The sequence below is a fragment of the Protopterus annectens genome, chromosome 11.part0 (assembly GCF_019279795.1).
Source record: "Protopterus annectens isolate FY-2018-M chromosome 11.part0, PAN1.0, whole genome shotgun sequence".
In the NCBI taxonomy this organism is placed as follows: domain Eukaryota; kingdom Metazoa; phylum Chordata; order Ceratodontiformes; family Protopteridae; genus Protopterus; species Protopterus annectens.
Window position 1 is genome coordinate 952,773,698 of NC_056745.1, and position 26,769 is coordinate 952,800,466.

At 38.7% G+C, this 26,769-nt stretch overlaps 1 protein-coding gene across 3 annotated transcripts in view; it reads right to left on the reverse strand.

Annotated features, from left to right (window-relative positions):
* Positions 1–1,340: 1,340 nt before the first annotated feature.
* DMTF1 (cyclin D binding myb like transcription factor 1) overlaps positions 1,341–26,769 on the reverse strand; it is an 884,631-nt gene continuing 859,202 nt past the window's right edge. For 2 of the 3 annotated variants that reach the window (XM_044088345.1, XM_044088344.1), the window contains one exon: positions 1,650–2,182. In XM_044088345.1, the coding sequence (XP_043944280.1) occupies positions 2,073–2,182 (110 nt within the window). In that variant the 3' untranslated portion in view covers positions 1,650–2,072. Of the gene's footprint in view, positions 1,521–1,649; positions 2,183–26,769 lie in introns of those variants that run through there. The other variant, XR_006366980.1, reaches the window with a different exon arrangement.

Sequence of the window (26,769 nt, forward strand, 5' to 3'; positions counted from 1 at the left end):
AATTTATGGGTGGGGTCAAGTGACATACACACATAATACCTGGCATCTTTTAGTTGTCTGTGTGCCTCAAATAAGTAATAACTCATATTCATTACTACCATGGCCCCACCTTTATCAGCTGGCAAAATAGCTTTGTTTTTATTATTTTTTAAATTACTCAGCACCTGTTGTTTACAAATTGACAAATTGTGATTCAATATAATAGACTGACTTACCCTAAAGTGCAGATCTTTGAGTACTGTGTCCTGAAAAATAGAGACATGTTTATTCATTGGCGGTACAAAAGTGGACGTACGGAATTTGAAATCCGTAGTTCTTTGAGATTGATCCTGATTACTAAAACATATTTTAAGATTCAATAATCGACAGAATGCCATAACATCATTAGCAACAACATACTCATCAACAAAAAATAAATAAATAAATGGGCACATAGTTTAAGCCTATTATTCAAGAGTTGTTCCTCTGCCTCAGTCAACTGGACAGAAGAAATATTATGAATATTATATTTATCATTCAATGCGGTATCAATACCTGAAGTAATGTTTCCACACTGTCTATTCTTTCTTTTATGTTTTCGTCCTCCCCTATGTTTACCCCCTAAAGGGTGATCCACATTACGTGATTTCTTAGGGAGTGATGACCCTTGATGGCTAGTACATTCTATGTCTGTGGCTGAGGACTCATCCCCTGATGTACTACTATACATGTTTTCAGATTTCTTAAGAATGGAGCTCGGCCTTTTCTTTTTTTGAACATGTACACTGGTATCTGTCAGAAAAAAAAACCTTTAAACGAAAAAGCACCACGAACCAAGTTGGATGCACTCACTGCCATTTAATGAACAAACAAAACACGTCAACGCTAGGCACATACAAAACGTTTTTGTCTTCAACTTCATCAGAGAATTAAAACATCCCACACATTAATTATCTGATGAAGTTGAAGACGAAAACGTTTTGTATGTGCCTAGCATTAACGTGTTTTGTTTGTTCATTAAACGGCAGTGAGTGCATCCAACTTGGTTCATGGTGCTTTTTCGTTTACTGGTTTATGCTAGCACCATTTATTCAGAAAAAAAAAACGTTTAAAACTGCATATTTTGACAGGATTTCAAAAGAATTTTTAGTGCATTCATAGGTTGTTACAGCATAACTAACAACTCACTCTCCTCCTTTTCTGAAAGGGCGCATAGGTTAAATGGTGAATTCAGCATTCTTTTTAAGAACTATATGAAGTACATACACTTCTGAATTAAGCCATTATTATTTCTCAACTAATCCTTGCACTTAACAGTACAGTGTAGAATCGATGACTAAAACACTTGCATTCTTTTCTTAAATATTTACTTTTTTGCTGGTACATAAAGCCAGGAAAATATCTGGTGCTGTGATATAGAAGTGTGCAAATGAATTAACTTGAGTGACGGTAAAACTATTACAACATCCTTTTAGAGCTGTTGGTAATTTAAAATGCAACCGAAGAACAGATTCTGAGCCAAGGCCATTTATGTTATCTCTCTGAAAAGAAAGAAAAGATGTTAAGTGCTTTGTAGTACTGAAAAGATTGTGAAAAATGTTAACTACTTTTAGATAAGAAAACAAATCCATTTTCTTCTGATCTTTTCCATACAAAATGGAACTATGCAATTTTCTAATTTAAACTGAGTTTATTATACACATACAGCTCGGCTCCACACTCACCATTTTATGAAATAAGATACAGCTACTGCACTGAGTTATATTGGTTGACATTGTTTTCTTTTCTTCTTTTTTCTTTTCAGATTCAAATCTTCTGTGAATTGCAGTGAAACAAAAAAATCCACATGGAGCTAGAAAAAAGAAACATCTGCTTTAAATAAATTATATCAACACAGTAAGATTGTTTCAGCTCTCCAGCAAAAGTGAAATCCGATTGTGCCATATTAATTAGCAGCATGTGGTGCCAGTGTTCGGTGCCAGAAAGTAAGTTTTGCGGCAAGTCTGTAAATGGTATGCTTTTACAAAGTTTCTCAGGTTATAATTGCAAGTATAAAGTCTCTGTACTCATGGAGTAGGACATCTGTGTTACTCCTAGTGGCACCCTTCTAAATCCTCATTGTCTTTTGAATCTTCTGAAATTGGACTGTTGAGTGATGAGCCAATAATATTTGAGCCTTCTCCTTGATGCTGCAGGATAGGATCTAAAAATTAAATACACCACAGTTTACATTCATAACTCCTGTTCATTTTTATACAGTCACTTGAAAACTGCAAGATTTTGCTTTACAGACTCCTCAATATTGCATACACACTTACAAAATACTGTACAAATACCAACACTCTTATGTATCAGTAAGTTTTAACAAGTTCTGCCGGAAGCAATCATATTCATGACTAATACCAGTCATTAATCTTCCCATAAAGTATATATCTGCTTCACCAAGCTAAATGCAGGCTGTCTCACAGCCCAGGTTGTGGTCTGCTCACCTGAGTGCCGCTAATAAAGAACACAGTCATCCAACTTTTTCTTTTTTAGCTTAAGCAAAAACATTGCAATGCAGAACAACAGATGAATCTTAAAAGCTGTTATTGTATCAATTCTGTAAAATAAAAAGAGGGCATTTACTTTGATTGCCTCTCCTGAAGACCTAAAGATTAGATGAACGTGCACATATCTGTACCATCCTATTCTGAGACTACTCTTGTAGCAAGTATTGAATTCAAAATAGAATTCCAAGCAAAATTATATTAGAAGAAACAATCTTGTATAGGACAGTGCAACCAAATCCAGGCTTCATCAGGATACATTGCAATGATGGTTGCTGAAGGTGTTGCCCAAAGAACCAGCCTGCAGTCATAAATATTTTTATGGAAAAAACATTTCTGATTAGTGCCAACAAGGCAAATACACACCTACTCTTCTGGAATATTGATGTAATGCATTTGGCAGCTAACTGCTATATGTCATGGGGGAGAAGACAATGCATTAAGTAAAATGATCAGCTAGTGATCAAAGATAAGCAATTTTGTTAGTCTTCCTCAGATCCTTAATGCTGGACACTGTAACTATTGCACATGCTCTTTTTCCACTGTAAATAACAACAAAAAGCATCAGAAAATAAACAGAATGGCTCAGAGTAAATTATCAAAATACCTCAAGGGTATTTATGATTCAACCTAACAGAGATGCTGTCTCTGTTTACACTGTGAAGGGCTGCTTAAGAACTGTTTGCTGAAGTAATAGTCAGTAAAAGTAATCTCTTCCAAGACATAAATTAAAGCTCAATGGTAGACCTAAGCTCAATAGGAGCGACAATGAGTTTCTCTAGGATGATGTTATAAAGTCTTAAAGGGGAGGTAGGTTCTTCAGCTGCAGCCCAAAAACATCTTTCAGAAGTTCTACCATCAGTGGTAAGCCAATGGGGTGCCTTCCTTGGGGAGTAGAAGAGAGACTAAAGAAAGGTGCACTTTCCCATAAAAGTAATTCAGCCCAGCATAATGTGTACCCTGAAGTACTCCCAACACCAGTAGAAAAGGAAAACTGGGGAACAGATCATTCACCTTTTGTCTTAATCAAAGACCTTTTTCATTTGGCTGAATATGAACACCTCATATGATACTTTGCTACCAGAAAAATGCACATCATCTCTAGAACACCACAGTTTGGGATCCACATAGGATCTGAGAAACTAGCAACCTGGTGCCCCAAGAAAAGGTCTTGATATTGGCAATCCAGTCTGATCTGGTTCTTCCTTATCAGAACAAGCCATGTATCTTTTCTAATAAAAGCCTAACCAGAGATATGTTAGTAGTTCTGAAAAGGAACTTTGGTATATGGTCTCTTTTCTTTTAAAATCTCAGTCAATTGAAGATTACAATGAGTGTTCTTCTCCGACTGAGTATAAGTTTGCACTATCTTATTCACCTCATACCTCATTCTGGTTAAAAGGATGTAAAGCAGCCTTAAATCAGTTTCCAAATTCTTCTTATTCAATTGATGAACGCTGAGCTATATACTGAATCGGTTCAAGCTTTTACAATGTTCATTGGGAGGTGTGTCCAGGGTGGAGGGCTCTCATAGGCTGAAACACATTGGGATGCGACTGGTCTGCCTGCCTATATCTTAATTTGTTACAGAATTTGACTATATGTAGAAGAATATCATAGCCATCATATACACTAATTCTGCATAGTCTAAGGTGGTTATCAGTCAGATCTTTGATCAGCTATAAAGTATTGTTCGTGGTTTACTTGGCTGTGTGATTTGGGTTCCCCTACCACTGAAATTTGGTGACATGGTATTGGCTGCTCAGTCTCTCTCACTCAACTCAGACACCATAGGGCTACTGGTGATTCTGACAGTCTTGGGTGGATTTGCTTATCAGAGACCATCTCTTTTGAATTTGCTGCCAGGGTGGCCAACATAATACACAGCACTGAATTCCCTCAGCTACCCACCTTCATCTTAATGTTATCCAAAAATCTTGTTTAGTATGGAATGCTGAGAATATGGAATTAAAATCTATTTATGCACAAAGCTACAGAGGAAATGTCAGAATGTCCCAACAGCTGTTGAACTAGTTTTAGTACTCTTCCCTTACAATACACGAGTCTTTCTTGCTTCTTAAATTTTTTTTTTCAAAAATGTTGAAAATGAAACAAGCAGAAATACATTTTCATTAATGGAGAACTACTAGAGATGTTTCTAATAATTCTGCTTCAAATATCTGAGGATGTATACTTATGAAAAACAGAGTGGGATATAAAAAAAGAGAAATCAATTTATACACTTGCCAAAATGTTAAATCTGGACGGTCCATCTTCATCAATCACAGAACTAAGAGTCCCTCCTCTTTTATCCAAAATGGTCTTCACAATAAGATGCTATGTTGTACCGGGTCCCCTTCAGAAGGTCGAACTTTTAAAAGTTTGAACGGTCTGAATGGAGATCTCCATAGAGTGTTGAACGGGAAGATTTCCCTTTACCGCAATGTAGTGCAATCTCTGAGTTGGTATATTTAAATAGCGGGGGGGGTGTGGGGAGTGCAGGGGGGCTTGCCTCCCTGATAGCACTGTTTATTTTTTTTTTCACATTTTCAGACATTCAAATGTTCGATCATATGGTCTCAGCCATATGAAAGTCAAACATTTGGGTGTTCGATGATGTGAAGCAGGCCTGTTGTACCTCCCCCCAGCTGAGGGATATCTTCTTCACTGCTGATTTGAACTTGCAACTTCTTCATCAGAGCTTCTCCAGCACTCGAGCTATTCCTCTCCTATAATGCTATGAATGGAATGAATGGAATACTCCACAGATCTCATTTGCTGCTTTTTGGAGTCAGATGTGAGTCTTCACCTTTCATTTGTATTGAGATGTAAGTTCATTTTTTCTTTTCAATGGCTGTATAGGTTTTCTTATATTCTCCCATTATCATTATTTATCAGGTTGAGGTTTGATGGTACCTTAAAATATGGGGTATATTTGGGTTCACCTGGGTTATTCCTCTGGTTAGAATGCTTTAAGGACATTTATTTGTATAATTAATGTGTGATTATTGGTCACTTTTTCTATTTTATTGTTGTGTGTAATTTATTTTACATCATTGCATAATTGGATACATTCTGATTTTTAGTAGTCAAAACATTTCTTAAGACCTCTATCTTTGCATGCTGTTTTTCTAAAACCTTTATTTTTAATCAGGGCCTCACTGACTTCTGGAACGTAGCTACTTCCATAGGTTGTATTATGACCTGATGCTTTTGAGCTATTGTTCCTTAAATTTGGATTGACGTGGTCTCTGGGTATTGTTACCATGATTGTCAATCATATCATTTGGCTTGTATCTGTGTTAGAAATATGGATCTTTTCAATCTGGTTTCGGGCCTCTCAGCTGATAGAGAGGATCTAACTGTTTTTGGCTTCGGATTTGGTAGCAATGGTGTTTCCAGTAATGAACCCATGAGTTCAGAATCTTCTTGTAGTTTAGCCTTTGACAACCTTTTTAAACATCTTAAAATGTTACACTCAAATATTTGGCATTCCAAACTATTTAAAGCCTATATGGCAAAAGGCATTACCCCTAGGGGTCTAAGAGTTAGAATTCAACCCCATGTGGGGCAGCCGGATGATGAACTGAATAAACAATGGAACCAAATTCAACAGCAGGCAACAATGTCTTTCGTTGAAGCTTTGTCAAAATTTTATGAAAGAATTATTGACTCTGAAATAAATACTGTTACTGAATTATGCAATGGTGTTCATAAATTTGAAGGTGAAGTATTTTTCAACAAGTATCTTAATAAAGTGGCCAGTGACCTCACTAGTTTGGAGGAACAGCTAAAACTCAGGAAAATAAAGAAATTTAAGTGTGACCAGGTGGACTACCAGGGACTTAACTCCTTTAGTCTTCCTTCTAAACATGTAAGATTTGTTCCGCAATCCCCTAAAACACCAAAAAGGAAAAGGCCTAGGTCTATTTTACGGAATAAATCTGTAATGATTGGCTCATCTACTGATGATGCCTCTTCTTTCACGGATAGTGATCCACAGCCAGCATCGGATTCACCCAACCCCAAAAGGGCTCAGGGTTCCACCCCTTTAGGGGGAAATACAAACGTGGGGGGAGGAAACATAAAAGGAATCGAGAATATCCAGAGTCTGCTAAAGCTTGTGACACAGAAATAGATCATGTTGGTCATTCTAATGTTCTAAACTTGTCAAGTTTTGTATTGTCACCGGATCACTTGTCGATTCTAAGTAAAGGTTTAACTTTTATTCCTGATTTTGTTACATCAGAGGATTTTTTGGCTCAAGATGTTTTGTCATTCTGTAGAACTTTAAATTTGAAATTACAATTTGGAGTTGATGCAACATCACAGAATCAAGATAAATTTGTCTATCATAAATCTAATTATCTTCCTCCCATGCACCCCGTTGTACATCAATTTCAAAGTCAAGTGCTCAAAGATCTACACTTTACGAGCTCTGAATTTAGGTTTAAATCCAACAATTTGTCCTTGTCTGAGAAACAACCTATTTCAGAACTACAACATAACAAGGACATAGTCATCATTTCTGCAGATAAAGGGGGTGCTGTGGTTGTTTTGGATTGGTTAGATTATGACCAGGAGGCTAGAAGACAATTATCAGACAGGCGTTATTATGCTGAAATGGAATTTAATCCAACCCATAGATTTAAGTCTCAGATTGATGATTTTTTGATCAATGCTAGGAATATGGGTATCATCACTACCTCTGTTCTTCAACAATTAACTATCCAGGATCCAACCAGTCAATATATTTATTTCCTTCCAAAAATACACAAAGACCCTATACACCCTCCAGGTAGGCCAATTGTTTCCGGTTGTGGTTATTTAACAGAACCGTTGTCTATTTATTTGACCGAACACCTAAAGCCCTTATTATCTTTTGTTCGGTCACGTCTGCAGGACACTACTGAGTTTCTACAGACCGTTGCAGATACACAATTGGAACCTGGTTGGCTGATGTGTACATTAGATGTTAGTTCTCTGTACACGAATATTCCACATGAGGTTGGCTTAGAAGCATTGACACATTGGCTCAATGTGGCACATTTATATGATTCTGATTTCATCAATTTTTTGGTTGGCCTTGCAGAGCATGTCCTTACTAATCAAGATTTGTGTTTCTGGCAAACTAAGGGTACAGCAATGGGAGCATCTTTTGCTCCCATTTATGCTGACCTTTTTATGGCATATATTGAGGATCAAATTATTTATAATAGCAGCCACAATATATATCTTGACGAAATTGATATTTGGAGACATTATCTGGATGATTGCTGGCTGGTTTGGAGGGCCGATGTTGACTACCTTAATGAATTTGTTTCATATTTGAATGACAACAAGTGGGGCACAGTTTACCATTAATTATGAGTTACATACTATCACCTTTCTTGATGTATTATTTACAAGACAGGATGATGATACTTTAAGCACACAGGTCTTCAGGAAGTATCCTGAATACAACACGGTCCTCCACGCTTCCAGCCTCCACATATTGTTAAAAATATACCGAAATCCCAATTTATACGTATGAGACGTATATGTTCAAGGGATGATACCTTTCAGGTACATAGACGGGATCTTACCAACAGATTCCGTGAGAGAGGTTATCTCATGGGATATGTTCTGCAGGCCAGCAATTGGGCCAATAAGTCATCAAGGCAGGATCTGCTCACATACAAATCTAGGGAACAGGGAACTACACAGCCAATCAGGCTAGTTACCACATATTCTAGTAATTCAGAAGTACTTATAAATAGTATTCAGAGCAATTAGAACATCTTATTAAGCCACCCAGACTTATTTGACATAATACCCGAAAAATGTTTATTTTCTTTTCGGAAAGGAAAGAATCTAGCTTCATGTTTTAGTCATTACAAACATACACATTCTACTTGCACTTTATAATCAACACAAACTGCTTTAACTGGAGAATGTCTTGTTGGATGTTTCCCTTGTGGGCATTGTGTCAATTGTGACAAAATTATCAAATCTAAACAATTCACAAGTAGGAATTCTTCCAAGGTTTATGACATCCAGTTTTTTGCGAACTGTAGTAGTGAGTGGCTCATTTATCTGGCCACTTGTAGCTGTGGGTGTTTCTATGTTGGCCAGACATCGAGGCCTTTGAAATTGTGTATTTCAGAACACATGAGTAATATTAGAACTATGAAAATGAATAGTGCTTTGTACAAACACACTTTGAAGCACAATACTGCCAAATTTTCTTTCATTGTTATTGATATGATTAGGGGAAATAAACTGAATAAGACTGGTTGGCACACTATTTTAGATACCAAAGAAAAGAAATGGATCACTAAATTAGGTGCTTTGTTTTCACCTGGACTAAATGAGAATTTCTGAGTGGACCAATGAGTTGTAAGCTAATTTAGTATTTAAGGTGTTACATTTTGCATTCATGTTTTTTCACTGAAGCAGGCTGTGCTTTGCTGCCAGCCGAAACTGGTCTGATAAATGTTATAATCTCTTTTTAATAAAGAGGCTGGATTTTATTTTTATTTGGATTCATTTTTAGTTTGCTGGCTCCATTTTGGTTTTTCTGTGCTTTATGTATTTGGTGCCGTGCAACGTTCCCCATGCAGGAGGCTGCATTTGACTCTCCACCTTTCAGTCACTTTTTTTTTCAGAAAGTCAAATTTACATATATTTTTCCTCTGACTGTTCTGTTAATGGTTTCTTCTGTATTTTGAGCTACTTATTTAGCTTTTCTATTAGAATGTCTGTCCAATTAGATGTTTTTCTTTCCCTTCTCCCTCAGGGGCCTACTTAATCCAGTTTGCCATTCCGACTTCATTCACTTGCTCTCTTTCATTACTATTTTATTATCAGTTTATAATGACTATGGAAAACACTTCAGGTTTCAAAAAGTGCCTGAAATATAGTCACAAAATACCTCCATGGGAATGTGCATTTTATTTGAGTCCACAGCACTTCAATTTGGACTGTGACATTTGGTCAGAGAGCCTTATTAGACTGAAAAAAACTGATAATTAAGGGTCTTCCCCATCACAGTGGGAGATGTGGCTGCCCCTTATGCTACTACTACTCAGCAAAGCAAAGGAGCCAAGAAACATCTTTCAAAATAAGTAGAAAATGAAAAAAAGAGAAAGGGAAAGAAATAAAGACAGAAACAAAAGAAAAAGACCTACAGATTCTCAGATTTTGACTTTCCTAGAGATTCAACACTGTCCCTTGTTCCAGAGTATCAGTATCTGATCCAGTGGTTTTGGAAAAGAGATTTTCTTCAATCATCTCTCTCTGTCATCCTTGACTGCTCTGGTGGTTTGGGTTCTGACAGTTTATCCGACTCACTCGTGTCCAAAGTCTTCTTAGCCGGGTGCATCTCTGAGCCAAGTGGCTGATGTCAAGGCCTTGGATCCAACCCGTTTGGATCTATTCTCGTCTTTCAGAGCTTCAGCCCTCAACACCTCAGCCCTGGTCTCAGTCTCATATCTGACCAAAGCCTCGAGCCAGGGAGTGTGTCTCCTGATCCATCCTCTTTTAGTTTGACTTTGATAACATCCTTCAGCATTTGAGACTTTTGAGAGGATTCTAGCCACCAGCCTCCATAACAATGAGATGAACCAGTTATTTTGATTCCACCAAGACCTCCTGTTTTGACTGCAGCCTTTCACCATGCATCTCAAGGACAGTCCACTCCTGAGGGCCTTGACCCTTTCCCACATTAAGGGAGTAAGGACACTTCTGACACTTCAGATCAGTCTCCTCCTGAAGTGTACAAGAAGTATAAGTTAAATGCATACCCTCATTCTAATGGATATGGAGTACAATCTTCTCAAACACTAATAAACCCACCAATATCTACTTCGACTCTTGCCCTCCAATCATTCTTCATCTAGATCCCACTTCCTCAACCACACCAGCGTGATAACCTATCAAGAGTTTACATGCCTCTTATTCACCCCCCCCCTTAGTTTCTATAATCTTCTAATAAAATCGAGTAGTATCAGGTATTCAGTTAAAATAAAAGGCTCTCTATACATTAGGGATAACTGTTTATTGCATACTTTCTTTCTATACTGCTTCTGCTTTTCTACAAAGCCATCAACATCTGGCAAACCCACTTTCTCAATACATGATCCTTTAATTACTTACATTAACTATCACTCTAACACTTATCATCTCTCACTCTATATTCCTTTCATTTTTTAAATCATGCTATATCACCTTAACAACCTACTTTACAACTATAAATATGTCACATTTTTTACTTTTTTCCACTATGTAAACACAAACTGTATATCACATATGCTTTATTCTACATTTTTAATGTCACTAGGCTTCTTAGCTTTAAAGTTTAGCACTCAGCCTCTACTGTTTAAAATGTAATGTTCAATGCCATGTAAATTAACTGCTTTGAATATATCTGTTTGTAAACCTGCTGGAACTTTTATTCCCAAGCCGCCACTGAAAAAGGGTCTCTTATGACCTACTCAAACTTTCCTGGTAAACAAATGAGAATAAATTAAATATATTTCATCCGTGGATGTTTAAACCCTTGTTCCTGTGAAATATATGTACAGGCTCTGCAATGCCTGCAACTATATGTACCAAGTCTGGCAGATAGCAAGTTACTTGACCTAGTATTATAATTCAATATTTTTTGAAAAGGGGCTATAAGAAGAACCTTCTGCTACAGCATAAAGAGAGGGTTGTCAAGGGCAGAAAAACTATTGCTGCCCCATACTTCTCTAGACGTGCTTATAGTGTACATAAGGATAGGAGATTTGTCAGTAAACTCAGATTTGGTTTGAAGTATACAAATGATGTAGGCTCTGTATGCAATATTATTCGAAAAAAACTGGGGAATACTTACAAGTGACAACAAGACAGCTGAAATAGTTGGGAACAATCCCTCTTTTATGTATAAAAATCGTTTAAACTTGAAAAGACAACTGTGCACAGAGAATTGTAATACTAGGTCAAGTAACTTGCCAGACTTGGGACATACATTTGCAGGCATTGCAGAGCCTGTACCTATATTTCAGAGGATCATGTGTTTAAACATCCACGGATGAAATATATTTTTAGTCCCAGATTCTATGCAGATACAGCAAATGTGATTTATTTAGCCACATGCAAGTCCTAAACAGGATTCTATGTTGGTAAGACCAGTAAGAGATTAAAATAATTTTTAGTCATTCTTATGAGATTAGGACTTGTAATATGAGAAATGCACTAGCTAAACATATTAAAGAAAATGCTGGACATGAGTATTAATGCTTGTGTCTCTTTAAAACCTGTATTGAAAGGGAGGAAATTGGTTTAATGAAGTGATGAATTAACATAGTTTATTGAACATCTAACTGTTTTTAAACTGAGCTATGGTTTTGTGTTTTTATGATCTGAAGAAGCTTTGGTTTTACAACATGAAAGTGCTTATCTGGTCCATTTTTACAAATAAATACTTTTACTGTTTGAAGCTGTGGTGTTCCTGCCAATTTTTATGCTTTGGATTTTTGATGTTTATCTGGCAGTTACCTTTATCAGTGGCTGGGACTTGGTTTTTGTGTTTGCCTTGGTATAAGAATGTAATGAACTATTAAATAGCTATAAAAGGACAAAAAAATTCAACCATGTTGGTTTCTAGTTACAGCAGTATTACTGACACCGTCATTGATTAATTAAAAGCCCTATATTTTTTTTACCAACTTTTAAGAATAGTTTCATTATTTTTTTCTTAAACTTGTCATTGATTATTTAATTAAAAGTCCTATATATAGTAGCTAATTTTTAAAAATGATCTAGCAGCATGTCATTAGGAGATTGCCACACAGTGATGATACAGTATTTCAATAAAGTTATAGTTAAATTATTATTAGGGTACAGGTCTCTGGATAAGGCACTACAGCCAGGTCTCACAGGAGCAACAGTGACCAATCAAAATAATTTCCTAACTGTTGTGGAATCACAGTATACAATGGTGTAACATCCATGGTTACCAATATGTCTGTCTTATTAAATTCAACCTAGGTAACTTTATCTTTGAAATCAAAAGAATCATTTATAAAATATTTACTTCTACACTCGGCTTCCTTTAAATCCTCATCTAGAAAATCTGAAGTCATTTTCAATTCTGAGCCCCTGAATGATACAACTGATATGAGTTGAGAATTATTTGCATATTTTTGCCTTTGTGGTATGCCAAAGACAATGTCTATAATGGTTTCCTCTTCTAGAAAATAACTGCAAATTACTACATAACTATGATTCCACAAAAGTTAGGAAATGAGTGGGAGTGTTGTATGCTTTTAAATGAAAAGGATTACTCTTTAAATGATATAAGTGTATTGGTGAATGTACTGACCAGGTATTAGAGGAAAACATTTTTGTTTTTAAAGATGAATATTTTCAGAAAAAATGTGGAGTAGGGGAACATTTTTGTTTTTAAAGATGAATATTTCCAGAAAAAAAATGTGGAATAGCTATGGGTCCCACTATGGCCCCAAATGTTGTTAATATAGTTATGATCTACTGGTAAAGTATGTTACTGGGAAAGTCAGTTTCTGTATACAGATCCAGATTACATTAATGTGAAGTTTTATGGGAGATTTATTGATGACCTCTTTTTAATCTGGATTGGAACTGAAAAGGATTTAGATATTTTTATGAATAATTTAAGCAACACTACAAAATTTCTAAACATTTCTAGTAATACAAATTTAAATTCCATAACCTTTTTGGACACAAAGGTATACAAAAATATACAAAAGGGAAAACTAGATTAGATTACAAAAATGTAGCCAGTAATCCTATCTTAGTTTAAGGTAGCATGCATCCAGTACACCAAATGATTAGTGGGGTGAAGAGCATGCAGAGTAGAATAGAATGCTTGACAACTGATGACTCAATTAAACAACAAGCACTCAAGGGTTTAGATGAAAGATTATTAGTTAGGGGGTATCCACTGAATTCTACTAATAAGAGTAATTAAGGAAACAGTGAAACAAGTAAGAAGGATGTTGTTAATAAAATGCTTGTAGTTAATAATAGTGGTACTTTTGCATGCATAACATACAGTATGTGTATATTTATTCATGTAGACATAAATGTTTTTTGTGATAACATGAAAAAGAACTTATCCAGGGAAAGCATATTTCACCTGCATTTCATCTCTTGTAGTTTATTTATATTGCAACCTGTTCATAGGTTCATAGGTGTGTACTAGGCTAATGGCCCTGGAGCCTATATAAGCCTAGCCCAAGAAGATTCCCTGGCATCATGTGTTGCCTGAAAATCATTTTATGTTGGTAAAACTATCAGAAAATTAAAAGAGAGAATTTAGGAACATCAATATGTGATAACAAATAAGACTGTTTTGAATGCTTTAAGTAAAAATATAAATAATTGTGAAAATTTTAAGAAATTTACTTTCTTTGTTTTAGATTATGTAGCCAAAGATGTGAGGGGGGAAGCAATCAAGACTTTTTAGATTATCTAGAATACATGTGGCAAATCAGCTTAGATATATGTAGGGGAAAAGGTTTAAACGCTGCAGCCAATTTCAGTTGTTATCTGGAATAATTAAAAAATAAGTCTGGCCACATGACCTTTGTCATGTGATCAAACCAGTAATTAAGCAAACTGAATTTTAAGACTGATTATCTGCTGAAGTCTTTGGTCCTGTGAGACTGATGGTAGAGGCAAAAGTGTTTATCTTTACTTAGTTTTATTTTGGTTTTCACCAATAAAGTCTTATTGTGGTTCATTTCATTCAGTGCATTTACATCCATTTTTATTTTGAATACTGAGTTTATACTTGGAAACTTCAGAAAATTCATCAGTTGCAAAAATTAATCAGGAAAAGTACAGTAGTCCTTAATGAGACTTCAGTGGCAGAAGACTCAGAGTCTGGCCTGACTTCCAGAGTTCGGCACACTTACCCCTCCAGACCAGGTAAATGCTTACCTTAGGGATGTCAGGACACTCCTTGTATAAAGCTAACATCCACCTGTACAATTTTAGGGATTTCTTGCTCAGAATGAATGCAGGGTATTCCTCATTCTATAGCTATGCAAGGCCATAAACTCCCTAGATCAAGTACTTGAAGAAATATGGTTCTCCATGGCTATTCAAAACTCTGCAGGCCAGAGACCCTGAGAAGGGAGGAGGAGTAAATGTACGGGGATAGGGTATCCCGTTCCAGCCCAGGATGCCCAAGAAGAGAAGACAGGATGGTGGGAGGGAAGCAGTACTGCACCACTGATCTACTCCAGTGGTCTCAAACCACCAGCCCCAAGGCCAGATGTGCCCCCTAGAGCACATAATACATGTCACTTGCAAAATTCCCCCGATGGAACCCACAACCGAACAATTTATTCACAGTAAACACCGTGGTTGCAGTATACTGCTGCTCCACTTTGATTACTGTCCTGATTTTACCTTTCTTACTAGTTCAGCTGCTTCCGTTCTGTCCATGAAGGTTTATGATAGCAAAAACAAGTACATGCAAGTGTCAACATCTATCCATTTCCTGGACTTCCAAGATGACTGCACACCGATCAACTGCTTATTATACCATGATCCCCCCAAAACGTGCACGCTGATTGGCCAGCGTGCCCATTGTAAATCGAGTTATACTAATGGAAAAAGGTCCGGTCGCCCGGACTTTTTTTCCATTAGTATAACTCGATTTAAAATGTCTCGCTATGTTAAATGGGTTTAACATGGCGAGACAGCTTTAAAATAAGCAACGGAGATCTCCGTTGCTTATTTTAAACTGTCTCGCTATGTTAAACCCATTTAACATAGCAGTGTTTAAAAGCAACGGAGAAAGCAAGATCTCCGTTGCTTTTTTTTAGTGTTTCTCTATGTTAAATGAGTTTAACATAGCGAGACAGTTTTAAAATAAGCAACAGAGATGTCCGTTGCTTATTTTAAAACTGTCTCACTATGTTAAACTCATTTAACATAGCGAAACACTAACAAAAAAGCAACGGAGATCTTGCTTTCTCCGTTGCTTTTGCTCAACTCTGATGTACTGCGCAGGCGCGCAGTACATCAGAACTGCCGCGGATGCCAGACATCTGCGGAAGGGCAGTAAACAGGCATTATACTATGCCATTATTTAAGAAAAGTAATAGTTTCTTTTCTTAAATAATGTCATGGTATAATAGCAATAACCCACTTCTGGGTGTGGGTAATGCTAAATTTACCCACGGTTGGCTTTGTTTGGTCCTCGGCCGCCTCGGGACCAAACCACGCCAACCGTGGGTAAATTTAGCATTACCCACACCCAGGCGTGGGTTATTGCTATAATATCAGCTCTCCCAGTGTGAAAACAGAAACTGAGAAACTATGACCAGTGACATTGTAAGCTTAAGTAAAATTCCATTACTGGCTAGTAAGTACACTGCCTGGATGCCTGCAAAGAAGAAATTAAGGGAGCCTGAAAGAAAATCAACAAGAAAAGGTGAAGAGAAAACAATGAATGGGAAGAATCTTGCAGCTGTTCAGCAGAAAGCAGTTCAAGTTCAAAATTAGTGAATAAATGTGAGACTGCAAAGCATTAATCACATTTGTGAAATACAGCTGTATAAGAATAAGTGGAAAGAGTAGACTTTTGTTGGCTTTGCTGACCATGTGAAAAACTGAAAAGCATTTGCCTCACTTCATGTCATTAATGTTTGGAGGGACTCTGAGGGGAGGGAAATAAAGAAAAGGTTAACCATACGTAAAACAATTTATTTTCTTAAAGGTATTTCTATGAAATTTTTCACAATGTAAATTGCATATTTTATAGTAAAGTATTTTTAGTTGGCCTTGTATGTGATAAAGTTATTAAAGTAAACCAATGTCTTTTTTCTTCCTCTTCTCTTTTTTCTTTTTTTTATATTAAGATACGTAGGCATTACAGTACAAAGAGAGGAAAAGCTAGACAAAAGCATGAATAAGTTAATGGGCTGTAATTTTGGGTTGCTGACATGGAGGATGGGGTGTAAAAGTACAAAGATCATAATATATGCAGAACTGATATGTTTTTTCTTTGTTTTGGGTGAATGTCTTGATGAAGATCCCTTGCTTAATCCAATAACAAATTTTAAGTGGAAACAAGTAAATATGAAAACACCAAATATAATGAAATGTTTTCATTCAGCAAGAAATGTTTTAGCTTGTCTTTTACGCTGCAACAGAGGACTACACTTCTTTTTTCTCTCTTACTTTTCCATGGTGGTAAGCTGATAATAGGACAATAAAAGAAAGAGCACTGGTTTCTTCAAGGCTGGAAGTTAATGATTTCTGAAATTATGCAAGTAGTTTTCACAAGGCAGGAGTAAAGATACAAAGAACAGACATTAATTATTATAAGTCAAAGCACCGGCAATAACATACATCTTAGCATGGATAGCACAGGCAATAACATACATCTTAGTGTGGATACCCTCAACTTCAGGTTAATTAGGGCCTGTGTTAAAGTCTGTCTATATGGCACAGATGTTCTTATTAAGAGGGTTAAACTTTATTATTTGAAAATTTACATAATTATATGTGTTTGTATTAAGTTAATAGGTTATGGGGGTGTGTTTGGTTTTTGAGGGTTTTTATTAAAACAAAAAGTCATGTAAAATGTAACGTAAGTTCCAGTACTGATGATAAGAAAGAATGTATAAAGCCTTAACCTGTCAGACATTTTGTGTTTTTCGGCTTTTCCCGGTTAGGGGTCGCCACAGCGGAACTCCGGTCCGCTAATGATTGGCAGTAGAGTTTTACGTGCTGGCTTGCCGGGCCTAACGCACAACCATCAATGAAGGAACGCCCGCTCACGCATGTCACCACACAGAAGATGCTCTAACTGAGAATCGAACGGGCAACATCTAACTGTGAGGTGACAAGGCTACCGCAGCACCACCACCGCAGTATCTTAACCTGTCAGACATTAATGGGTGCATATAACATAAAAGCTGGAAAACAGGGAATAATGACAACTTACCAAAATAGCAACACTTTCCATGTTATTTTGGCATGTGAATGGTCTCACAGGTATAGAAAATAGGAAAGAATACTTAATTTTATTAAGAAATGGAGAGTGCAAACAGCAATGCTACAGGGGACTTATTTGGAAAGAAGCAAGCATGTGAATTTGATAAAGAAAGGATTTTAGGATGGATATTCTGCATAATATCAGGGACAAAGGAAAAGAGAACTACTTATATTATTCACTAGAGGAGCTCCAGTAGTGACAGATGAAGAACAAGAAAAAAGATAAAAATGGCAGATTTGTAGTAGTAAGAGACTACTGGCAAGGGATGAGGATTATGCTGGCATCTACCTAAAACTGCTATTTTGGAGCCGGAAAAAATTGGAAGAAATACTCAGCTTTCATCGGGGAATATTACTTATAGATGGGCACTAGAATTTGCAACAATTACACTGTATTGGGGGGGGGGGGCTTACAAAAGAAAATATAACAAAAGAAGGTAGACTTCTGAGGAAATATTTGGTATGAAAGATGTTAATTCCTTAGTAGGAACCCAGTGAGAATTTACATATTATTACCCAAGGTAAAATAACTGGGCTAGACTTGACATAAAATTATATTTCACAGGAACATGCCCATTTAATTTTAACTTTGAAATACATCCAATAACTATTTCAGATCATGCACCAATACTTACTAAGATACAAATACAGAGTAATGAAGTAAAGATGAGACACTGGCTCTTCCCCACCTACCTGTTAAAAAGAGGAATTTAAGGAACAGGTAGTGGAAATTATCTGGGAGTTATTAGGGAAGATAGAAAGTACTCCAGAGGTTATATCTAGTTATAGGAATAAAATGAAAGTGAAGTTTAAAAATAGGATAGAAATAAAAGAAAAAGAGATCTGGTTAAGAAGTAATTAATTACAGGGACTGACAGAGGTTGAAGTATTACAAAATAAGGGGAATATCACGGAACAAGAAGAAGCGCAATTTCAGAAAGCTAAAGTGAAGCTAAGGGAGCACCTAGATAATATGCACAAGTTTGAACGATTGCTGTTAAGCAACTGTTTTTTTTTGATAATAACTCCAGAGTATAAAAACTTTTGTCACAACAACGTAGACAACAGAAAGTAGAAATGGTTGTTGCCATACTTAGGGAGCCTATAACAAGAAAAATAACTAGAGATCCTACTGAGATATTAGAAATATTTTGGCAAATTGTATGAATATTTGTATAAAGCAGACAAGTGGGGAAATCAAGAAAAAGCAGAAGTGTAAATATTTATGGAAGACTTAAATATGCTAAGGTTAGAGGCAGATGAGGCCCAACAACTAACAGCTAAAAGAGGATGAGATGGGATAAAATGGTGATGTATAACCAATCTACAGGAAAGTCTCCAGGAAGAGATGGTATTCTGGTGGAAGGTTGAAAGCTAGGAGGTAAGAAAGTGATAAAGATCTGGAAGGTTTTGTTTAACAGTATTTTAAAAGCATCGACCATGGAATGGATTATCATGGACCTCATTAAAAAGGCATTGGCAACTTCCAAACACTCAATCCCACACAGTTTGGCTTCATCAAGGGGAGGTTATGTCTGTTAAATTTGGCTGACTTCTTTGAGACACTCACCAAAGCCATGGATGAGGGGAAAACTGTGTACACCACCTACCTTGACCTGACCAAAGCATTTGACAGTATTCCTACTCTGGTATAATAGCTAAACTCTCTCAACTAGGCATCAATCCGTATGTTACCAGATGGGTAGCAAACTGACTCACTGACAGAACCCACCTAGTCAAAATAAGGGAAGCCACCTCAAGCAGTAGACCTGTAATGAGTGGCGTACCCCAGGGTTTGGTCTTGGAGCCTCTGGTATTTGGGATTTACTTTTCTGAGGTGCAGGCCAAAACCAGTGGGTTATGGCTGACCACATTTGTAGATGACTGCAAGTTGGGTGCTGTCCTCAATTCCCCCTGATGATGTGGACATCCTCCAAGAGGGTCTCACCCAAACAAATGACTGGTGCCAGAAACATGGCCTCAAGATGAATATCAAAACATGCATCATCATCCCCTTTGGGGGAGAGTGATGACCCCACAAATTATCACATCAATAACAACTTCCTAAGCATGCAATCAGTCATGAGGGATTTGGGCACCCAGGTTGATAGCAACCTGACTTTTGACTACCATGTTGCTTCCATTGTATGGACAGCTTTCTACATGGCCCACCTCATAAGTAAGGGTATCTCATCCAGGGACAAGGAGGTCATAACATCATTGTATTCTTCCCTCATAAGGCCCATTATTGAGTACAACACCCCTTTCTGCATGTACGTTGCAAAGCACATGCAGCTGCTGGAGTGACCACACAGGTTCCTTGCCAGGAGAATCCAGGGCCACAAACATCTACCATACACAGATACGCTAAAAGCTCTATCATTCTATTCAGTTTAAAACAGACTCCTCAGAGGTGATCTTTGTCTGGCATACAAGGTGATCTCGGACCCTGCCTTGATGGAACTGCTGTATAGCCGCAAGTCATTCTCCACTTGAATAACCCACATGCGCAGCCTCAACCTGGTCTGTGACATCAACAGGACTTGTTGGCAAGACAGATTTGTGTCCCAGAGACTCCCCATCTGTGGAATAGACTCCCTCTCCACGTCAAGCAGAGTACCTGTTTACCCCTTTTTAAGTGTAACCTAGATAACTGGATGGGAAAAAGAAAATACACCCCTGGGATTCCACCTGTGTCCCTGCTGGACAGGGGCATCAGGTGCTGACTTGTCTAAACATGGGCTAAACTCTTGGCTAGGCTTATAAGGGCCTCAGGGCCAATAGCCTAGTAACTTCCTATGATGGGAGGCACTAACATCCTGGAAAAAAACTAGGGTGGCTGTAATAACTAAAGATGGTAAAACCCATCTGCTCCAGCTTCACATAGGCCCATTTCAATTTTAAACCTTGATTATAAAGTGTTTATGTCTATAATGGCTAAAAGAATGGCAAAGGTGATACCAGCATTGGTAGATATGGACCAGTGTGGTTTAGTAGAGACGAGGCAAACATTTGACAACATTAACTGAAGGAATAGTTGTGTAAAATCTTACCATAACCACAGATGTCCTTCTCTTCTATGTTGCAGTATTCATAACATGAGGGATTCCCTGCCTAGGTGACCTGAACTTCCAGTATATCTAGGACTTAGACTACTGCAAGGTACATGCGATGTTGCATATAGGATAGCAGCCGACATACACCATAAAAGTGATGTCTGCATATACCATCCTCAGAACTGAATGCCCTAGTCAGAACACCAGTCCTAGGATAAGAAGTAAAACCAAAATATCATCCTAATAAAAGCATGAACCAAGGTGGAAGGAAGGTGGGAAAAGAAGGACATCTATGGTTATGGTAAGATTTTACAGAAGTATTGTATGCCTTTGTATTCCCGTGTTGCAGTATTCATAACATGAGGGAGAGTACTAAAGCTCATCAAAGGAAAAGTGAGGCTGGAGCAAAGGAAACCATGCAGAATTGCCCTGGCAAAGCCTGCTCTGGATCTGGAGACAGTATCCAGCTTGTAATATTTGTTGAAGGTGTGGACAGAAGACCATGTGGCTGCTTCCATAACGGAGGCAGTGTCCAGACCTTTGAAGAAGGCCCCAGAGGAAGCTACAGCCCTAGTGGAATGGGGTTTTACTGAGGAAGAGAATGTCTTTCCATGGAATACATAGTAGAAAGAGATGGCCTTAGAGATCCAAGTGGAAATAGTTTGTTTAGAAACAGGTTTTCCCAGTGCCCTGGGATGAAAGGAGACAAACAGTTGCTCTGATTTCCTAATGGACGTGGTCTTGTCTAGGTAAAATCTAAGTTTGTTTGTTTATTTATTTATTTATTTAACATTTGTTTACCGGGAAAGTCCGACTTGGAACAAAGTCAATTTTCAGCGGAGCCCCGGGGAGAAAAGCTCCAGATGCATGTCTTTGAAACATGGGAGGAAACTGGAGCACCTGGAAGAAACCCACACGATTACAGGGAGGACATGCAGACTCCACACAGAAGGCACCTCAGCCGAGAATCGAACCAGAGAACCTCTTGCTGTGAGACATCAATGCTACCGCTGCACCATTGCGCCGTCTTGTCGAGTTGTCTAGTTGTCTGTGTACATCCAAGGTATGTAGCACCCTTTCACTAGAATTTAGAGGGAAAGGAAAAAAAATAGGTAGAGGAATAGACTGGTTAAGGGACAAGTCATTAACCACTTAAGGTATGAAGGAGGGGTTAGTACGGAGTGAAACCCTATCCTTGTGAAAGATGAGAAAAGGTTGGGAAGCCATTAAGGCTTGAAGTTCATAAACTCTTCTAGCAGAGGTGATGGCTGCCAGCAAAATAGTATTCCATGTGCAAAACTTCACAGAAGCTGGGGCTGCAGACTCAAAAGAAGTTTGAGTATGCTCTTCCAGTACAAAATTTAAATCCTAAGGAGGAGGAACAGGTTTCCTGGGAGGTCTAATGTGAAGGATGCCTTTAAGAAAGAGCTTAACCTCTAGCCTAGAAGCTAATGGATGAGATAGAGGCAGACATGCAGAAATGGTGGATAAGTGGGCTTTAACAGAAGAGTAAGCCAATCTGGCCTTAAGCAGCTCACACAAATAAGAAAGAACTAGGGGAATGTCCAGTGAAACTGGGTCTAGTCATTTCATCAGACATCAGTTGGAGAAGCTCTTCTATTTGGGCAAGTAGGATCTCCTAATACTGGGTTCCTGGCCTCCTGCAGGACTAGAAGCATTTCCTCAGAAAAAAGGTGTTAGAAAGAGATCATCTACAGAGTCAGGCTCAGAGTTGTTAAATTCAGGGTGGATAAGAGATCCATTGTCTTGTCTGAGAAGATCCACCCTGTGAGGTAACTTGTGATGATTGCCCTTGGCTAATTGCAGAAGAAGAAGGAACCAGTGCTATCTTGGCCAAAAGGGGGTCACCAACAAGATTTCTGGTTTGTCCTGCTGAACTTTCAGCAGAACTTTCTGAACGAGTCAGAAGGGGAGGAGGGATGCATAAAGAAACATTCCCTTCCATGAGAATGATAGAGCGTTCATCTTTCATACCAGAGGATCTGTGATTCTGGCACAAAATTTTGGAAGTTGCCTGTTCAAGGGGTAAGCAAAGAGATCTACTTGAGGAGTACCTCACTGTTGGAAAATGTCCAGAAACACATCCATGTGAAGCATCCATTTGAGAGGTTGTGTCATGGACCTGCTTAGAGTGTATGCCAGAACATTTTGAGCTGAAGGAATGTAAACAGCTAGTAATGTGATCTTTGCTTGAGAAGCAATCTCCCAGGCCTGAAGGGCCTGTCTGCAGAGCAGGTATGAATTTGTACCCCCTGCTTGTTCACATACCAAAGGACTGTGGTTTTGTCTATGAACAGTTTCAGGTGACCTGGGCAGACAGATGAATGGAAAGCTTGGAGAGCAAGAATCAAAGCCCTCATCTTTTTGATGTTGATGTGTTGTTTTCTTATGGAAGGAGACCAAAGGCCTTGAACTTTTAAGTTTCCTAATGTTGCTCCCCACCCTATGTCTGAAGCATCTGTACACAGCTCCTGCACAGGATGAGGGGCCTGTAGGGGGGAAGACCTGTATTCAGAGATATTTATTGAATCCACCAGTGGAACTCTTTCTTCAGACAAGGGAGAAGAGGAAGATCAAACTCCAGAGGATGAGTATGTTGGCACCAGAGTGTTTTCAGAAATCACTGGAATTTTCACATGTGAAGTCTGATTAAGGGTAACATGGGGATAACAGATGCCATGAACCCTAGCATTAGAGGAAGCAACTGTTGGAAGTAGGTCAGCAGAGACTGCATTTTCTGCAGAGGGAGAAAAGCCATCATAAGGTCTGTTCTTATCCTGCAACCCGGGAAAACCTGATTCTGAGAAGGAATGAGGGAAGACTTGTAGCTGACAGTGAACCTCAGGCTTTGGAGCAGGGACATGGTGGTTTGAAGGTTCTGTTGCAGAATGTCTGGATGGTTTGCTTGAATAAGCAGATTGTCCAGGAAGGGGTAGATGAGAATTCTGTGAAGTCTGCAAAAGGCAATGACAGGAGCTAAGCATTTTGTGAATACCCTTGGAGAGTTCAAATGGAAAAGTACAGTACTGAAAATGAGAGGAAGCAATAGAAAAATGTAAGAGTTTCCTGGACAGAGGGTGAATGGGAATATGAAGATATGCATCCTTGATATCTAGAGAAACCATAAAGGCCTGAGGGAACAAAAGAGGGAACAGAGTCTGGAGAGTGAGTATGCAGAAGATGGGAACCTGAAGAAAAAGACTGAGTTGGGAAAGATCTAGAACTGATCTCCATAGACCATCTGTCTTGGGGACCAGAAACATCCTGGAATAGAACCCTTTTCCTCTTTGGAGAGGGGGAACTTCCTGAATGGTCCCCTGTGAGAGCAAATCTTGAAGCACCTGAGGAAAAAGAAGGAGCTGGTCTCGAGGGGGTTGGGGGATACCCATGAAAGGAGGGATGCATTTTCAAACCATGTAGTAGGCAGTTTGGACAATAGAAAAGACCCATTTGTCTGCGGTAATGGTTGTCCATGAAGATAGAAAGTAAGAAAGGCACTGGGAAAGAGCAATGTTGGAGAGACTTGGTAGGTAGTCACACACTACCTGGCTTGTCAGGAAAAGGGGGCTTTTGAGCTGAGGCTGTTTGAGATCTGGAAGAGTTCGGCATGTGTGTCCCTTTCTTGTGAGGGACAGGAGGGGTACAAGTTTTTTTCCACACAAAATGAGGTTTGGAAGGATAATTCCTATGATACTTTTGAACTGGGGACACAAAATATGCTTACGTTCCTGTTGTAACTCTTTTCCTTTTTCTTGAAGACATTTGAAAAGGGCAGCAGCATTAGCACCAAAAAGAGGAGAATTGTCAAGAGGTGCATCCATAAGTTTTGCCTTGATATCATCAGGCAAAGGCTGCAATCTTATCCAATAATACCTCCTAAGGGTAGATCCAGATGTAGCTGATCTAGCAGATACCTCAGCTGCCCAATAACTTTACTTTATGGAGTGTCTAGTTACTTGGGAGGGGTTTATATTAATTAATCAAATTACATATTCAACGAAGGCTAAACAGTGAAATTCATTACAGTGAAGCACAGAATTTTTCCCAGAGTTAGGAACCACTCACCCTCTAGCACTCTGGAACACACACCACACTACATCAAACCCACACCCCGCTAACTATATATACTGACCCTGAGACTGCACTATGGTGGGGAAAAGGGCAAATCTGTAATGATGGCCCAGTGGTTCTTAAACCTAGGAAAAATTCAATGCTTCTCTGTAATATATTTCACTGTTTAGCCGTTGATGAATACGTATTCAACAAATATGCACTTCAGTGAACTAATATAGACCCCACTTGGGTGGAGGCTGTCAAGAGAGAAGAAAGCTGTGCTTTAGGTGCAGAATCAGGATAATCTGTTAACAGCTGTGAAGCCTTAGAAAGTAGGGCCGGAACATACTTAGACATACAAGTCTGACAGTTAATGGCCCTGAAGGCCAAAGTAGAGGACGTGTAGACTTTTTTGCCTATCCTCTCCATCATGTTGCTATCTTTATCTGAAGGAAGAAGAGTAGTGGAGGGCAAAAATCTGGATGGTCTATCTACAGACACTAAAACCACAGCAGGATCTGTAGGGGGACATTTGAAAATAAATTTGTTGTCCTCAGGGACCTTGTAAAACCTATCCGGCCTTTTTGGGGCTGGATGTTGTGAAGCTGGGTTTTTGGACACAGAAAGGAAGGCATCCTGAAAAGCAGGTAGCACAGGTGGAACAGCTGAAGGAGAAGGGGAGTCCATCTGTAAGAGGTTGTAGTACCTCTTTTGTACTTCTTAAAGATGTGAGCTTTTCCACTTGAAAAAGTCTCTCATCCTTGAGGTTGTTTCTCCAACGGATATGGCTTCCTCAGGGTAGTCACCACCATTGGAATCAACTTCTGGGGAAGCATAACCCAAGGGGGATGCTGAGTAAACCAGAGACTCATCTGAGGATGAAACAACTTCTTCCTCAAAGGCCTCCTGTTCCACAGCAGAGCTCCTAGGCAAAGGAGGAGGAGGAGAGGTGGAGTAGGAGTTTGAACAGAGGAAGGTGTTAGTGCTAAAAAAGCATTTAGAATTTTCTGAGAAAAAGCTCACCAGTCTAGGGAAGGATCCTGAGAGTTGGAAACATGTTTTAGTTTTTGCTTCTTTTTAAGGGGAGGATCAACCCTAGACTGGGATGGATGGGCTGATGTAGACCTAGGTTCCAGCACAGACATTGGACTGTCTTCAATGGCTAAGCCAGGAGAAGTACTGTGAGGGACGCCCAACGAAGTGAGCCATGGTTCCCCCTCACTGTCCTGAATGAATGTCTGCAAGGCCTCTACGGATGTGCTAATGGAACTCTCCTTAATGACTTCCAAACCAGTACCCACTGCAGGAAAAAAAACAAGCATTGCATGCACCTCCAGGCCTTCACTGGCCTCGAGAGGGATGTCTGGGTTCAGAGGTGCAGCTGAAGATTCAGGCCTAACCTTTTTTACCTTTTTCTTTGGAGGCTCACCAGACAGACCTGACGTACCTCCATTGCATGTGCTAGTAGCTTGAGTCTCTGATTCTCAAGGTAGAGGTTCAGGGCAGAAAGACAACTGTGGAACATCTTATAGACAAAATCCTAACAAATCACACAAGCTTTATAGTTGTGAGAGGTCCCCAGACAGAAAAGACACTGATTGTGGTTATCTTTGTGTGGAATCTCTTTTCTACAATGACACTTACTTTCTTGGATGACATCAACCTCGAAATACATGCAGTAGCAAGAAAAACACAAATTCCCCAAAGGGGCACTTATCTGACACAGTAACCACTTGGCAATCACAAATGGTAGAAGATGGAATTTGGATTGGCAGCAAAGAAATTATGAGGATGGTACATGCAAACGTCACTTTTATGGCCTACTTAGGCTGCTATCCTATGTGCAACGTCGCACATACAAAACAGTCATGATCCACAGGGAAGCAGATTGTAAGAAAATACCACTGTTATTGGAGGGTTTTGATGAAGCGAAAGCATTTGACAGAGTAAGCTGGGATTTTATGAACAGGGCAAGGGAAGCATTTCTATTTTCTGATACAAAAATAAGTTTAACTAAAGGATATATGAGTAATTGGAGGCAAAAATCAAAGTGGGAGGGTTCCTCTCTGATAAGTTGTGTCTGAATGGAG